Source organism: Camelina sativa, chromosome 13, assembly GCF_000633955.1.
Source record: "Camelina sativa cultivar DH55 chromosome 13, Cs, whole genome shotgun sequence".
Classification (NCBI taxonomy): domain Eukaryota; kingdom Viridiplantae; phylum Streptophyta; class Magnoliopsida; order Brassicales; family Brassicaceae; genus Camelina; species Camelina sativa.
In genome coordinates, this window is record NC_025697.1 from 7178687 (window position 1) to 7182041 (window position 3355).

Below are 3355 nucleotides of genomic sequence, written 5' to 3' on the forward strand. Positions count from 1 at the left end.
ATGAAGTTAGAAATTATTAGTGGGGTTTCTTTTTTTATTTATTTTGCTTTTTCTGTACATCGGATCGGTAGGAGAATCCTACTCTTATTTTAATTTTTACAATATTATTTATTATTATTATTTTATAGAAAGCTTTTTTTTAAAAAAAAAAAAAAAGAAAAAAAAAGGGAGGAGTAGTGAGGCCACTCTGGAGACAGACAACTAAACCACACCTGCCATTATCATTCTCCGTTACTTCTTTACTTGGATCCTTCCCCCTTTTTCCTTATTTCCACCGATTCGAATCATTTGTCTCTCTCTCTTTCTTGATCTAAATTCCTAAAAAATACAGTCCCAATTTCAGCAAAATCATCGATCGAAGTTCTGATTTTCAAACATTTTTTTTTTTTTTTGTAATCGATCAACTGAGCGCGGCGGTGGTGACGGCGATCAGCGGCTATGGCTTCCAAGACTAAGTAAGAGAGTCTTCTTCTTACTCTGTTTTGTTTTTTTTTTTTATATATAAAAACTTGGGATAGATATATCTTTTTTAGTAGATTCAGATCTGATTGACAGGAAAAAAGACAAGTTACTATTTTGAGAAATTTTCAATGATCGAGAGATTTTTTTTTTTTTTTTTAAGATCTAACTTTTAATATTTTTTCCCCTAATTTTGCGGCAATTTTAATTCTTTGAGCAATTGTGTGCTGAGATCTGACTTGTGTTGTTGTCTTTTGTTGGGAACAGAACTAGTTTGTCAGAAACTAGTACTACTACTACTACACCGGGGAAATCATCACCTGCAACTCCAAGAGTATCAAAATTGACTAGTACCAGCAGGAACGCATTCAATAAATCCGATACTAATAATAGTAATTCTCCATCTACTACTACTCCACATTCACGCCTTTCACTTGATCGCTCTTCCCCACATTCCAAGTCTTCTACTGAGCGACGCTCCCCAAAGGTTCCTACTCCTCCCGAGGTACTATTCTGCTTAATGTTTTTTTTTATCTTGGACCTGCTTAATGTTTTTTTTTTTTTTTTTTTTTTTTTTTNTAAGTTTTGTTTTCTAACGAATTCGCAGAAAACTCAATCGCGGATAGTGGTGAAAGGATCAGAAACGCAGAACCGGTTGAGTCAAATCAAGGAAGATTTGAAGAAAGCCAACGAGAGGATAACTTCATTGGAGAAGGAAAAATCCAAAGCACTTGATGAACTCAAAGAAGCTAAAAAAGAGGCTGAAGAAGCGGCTGTGAAGCTGGACGACGCTTTAAAAGCTCAGAAACATGTCGAGGAGAATTCTGAGATCGAGAAGTTTCAGGCTGTTGAGGCAGGGATCGAGGCTGTTCAGAACAGTGAAGAAGAATTGAAGAAGGAGCTAGAGAGTCTCAAGAACCAGCATGCTTCCGATTCCGCTGCTCTTGTTTCGATTAGACAGGAGCTTGAGAAGATCAACGAAGAACTGGCTTTGGCCAATGATGCTAAGACTAAGGCCCTGAGCCAAGCTGATGATGCTAGTAAGACTGCTGATATCCATGCTGAGAAAGTTGACATCTTGTCTTCGGAGTTGACTCGGTTGAAAGCTTTGCTTGATTCAACCCGAGAAAAGACTGCTATTTCAGGGAACGAGATGGTTGCCAAGCTTGAAGACGAGGTTGTGGTTTTGAAAAGAAATCTTGAGAAAGCGAGAGGTTTCGAAGCAGAGGTTCAAGAAAAAGAGATGATCATCGAGAAGCTTAATGTTGATCTAGAAGCTGCTAAGATGGCAGAGTCTTATGCACGCAACTTGTCTGACGAGTGGCAGAGCAAAGCCAAAGAAGTGGAGGAACAGCTTGTAGAAGCTAACAAGTTGGAGAGATCTGCTTCTGTATCTTTGGAATCTGTGATGAAACAGCTTGAAGGAAGCAATGATAAATTGCATGACATGGAAACTGAAATCACTGAACTTAAGGAGAAGATCGTGACATTGGAGTCGACAATTGCTAGTCAGAAGGAGGATCTTGAGGAATCCGAGCAACGGTTGGGCAGTGCAGAAGAAGAATTCTCTAAAGTTGAAAGAGAAGTAGAGAGTTTGAAGAGTGAGCTTGAAACTATGGAGGAGGAGAAGAATCGGGCTTTAAAGAAGGAGCAAGATGCTACTTCCAGAGTTCAAAGGCTCTCGGAAGAGAAAAGTAAGCTCTTATCAGATCTAGAGAGCTCAAAAGAGGAAGAGGAGAAGAGTAAGAAAGCAATGGAGAGTTTAGCTTCGGCGTTGCATGAAGTTTCAAGCGAAGGAAGGGAGTTGAAAGAGAAGTTGTTGAGTCAAGGCGATCACGAGTATGAAACACAAATAGATGACTTGAAGTTGGTGATTAAAGCAACCAACGAGAAGTACGAGAATATGCTTGATGAGGCAAGACATGAGATAGATGTTCTTGTTAGTGCAGTCGAACAAACTAAGAAACATTTTGAGAGCTCAAAGAAGGACTGGGAGATGAAAGAAGCCAATTTGGTGAATTACGTGAAGAAAATGGAAGAAGAAGTTGCTTCGATGGGGAAAGAAATGAATAGGTTGGATAACTTGCTGAAGAGAACCGAGGAAGAAGCTGATGCAGCCTGGAAGAAAGAAGCTCAGACGAAAGACAGTTTAAAAGAAGTGGAAGAAGAGGTCATTTATCTTCAGGGAACTCTCGGGGAAGCAAAAGCTGAAAGCATGAAGCTAAAGGAGAATCTGTTGGATAAAGAAACTGAGTTTCAAAACGTCATCCACGAAAACGAGGATCTGAGAGCGAAGGAGGATGTTTCTCTGAAGAAGATCGAGGAGTTATCGAAGTTACTCGAGGAAGCAACATTGGCCAAGAAGCAACCGGAAGAAGAGAATGGTGAGCTCAGTGAGAGCGAAAAAGACTATGATTTGCTACCAAAAGTGGTTGAGTTTTCTTCTGAGAACGGTCATAGAAGTGTAGAAGAGAAATCATCTAAAGTAGAAGAAACCCTCAATCACGAAGCTTCTTCACAAGAGCAGGTCAGCAATGGCATTGGCAATGGAAACAGCAATGGCAACGGTATGGAGGAGAAAGAAGTGAATGGAAAACCCGAGGCAGAAACAGAGAAGAAGGAGAAGAAACAAGAATCACCAGATGATGACAAAGATGATTCTGTTGAAGTTATATTCAAAATGTGGGAAAGTTGCCAAATCGAGAAGAAAGAAGCTTTCCCCGAAAAGAAATCAGAACTAGAGTCTCAAGAGGAAGAAGAAGATTCAAGCAAAATCGATGAAAGCGACAAAACCTCAACAGAGAACATCGATGAAACCGGAAACGCTTTAAATACAGAAGATCAGCTCATGATGGAGAAGAAGATCAAGAAGAAGAAGACTTTACTTGGTAAAGTT

The 3355-nt window shown here is 39.6% G+C and overlaps 1 protein-coding gene across 3 annotated transcripts in view; it reads left to right on the plus strand.

Annotated features, from left to right (window-relative positions):
- Positions 170-3355, plus strand: part of LOC104735708 (WEB family protein At5g16730, chloroplastic) — a 4626-nt gene continuing 1440 nt past the window's right edge. The window contains exons 1-3 of one of the 3 annotated variants that reach the window (XM_019235027.1): positions 170-455; positions 727-964; positions 1067-3347. In XM_019235027.1, the coding sequence (XP_019090572.1) occupies positions 439-455; positions 727-964; positions 1067-3347 (2536 nt within the window). In that variant the 5' untranslated portion in view covers positions 170-438. The remainder of the gene's footprint in view (positions 456-726; positions 965-1066; positions 3348-3355) is intronic. The other 2 variants (XM_010455537.1, XM_010455536.1) reach the window with 2 other exon arrangements.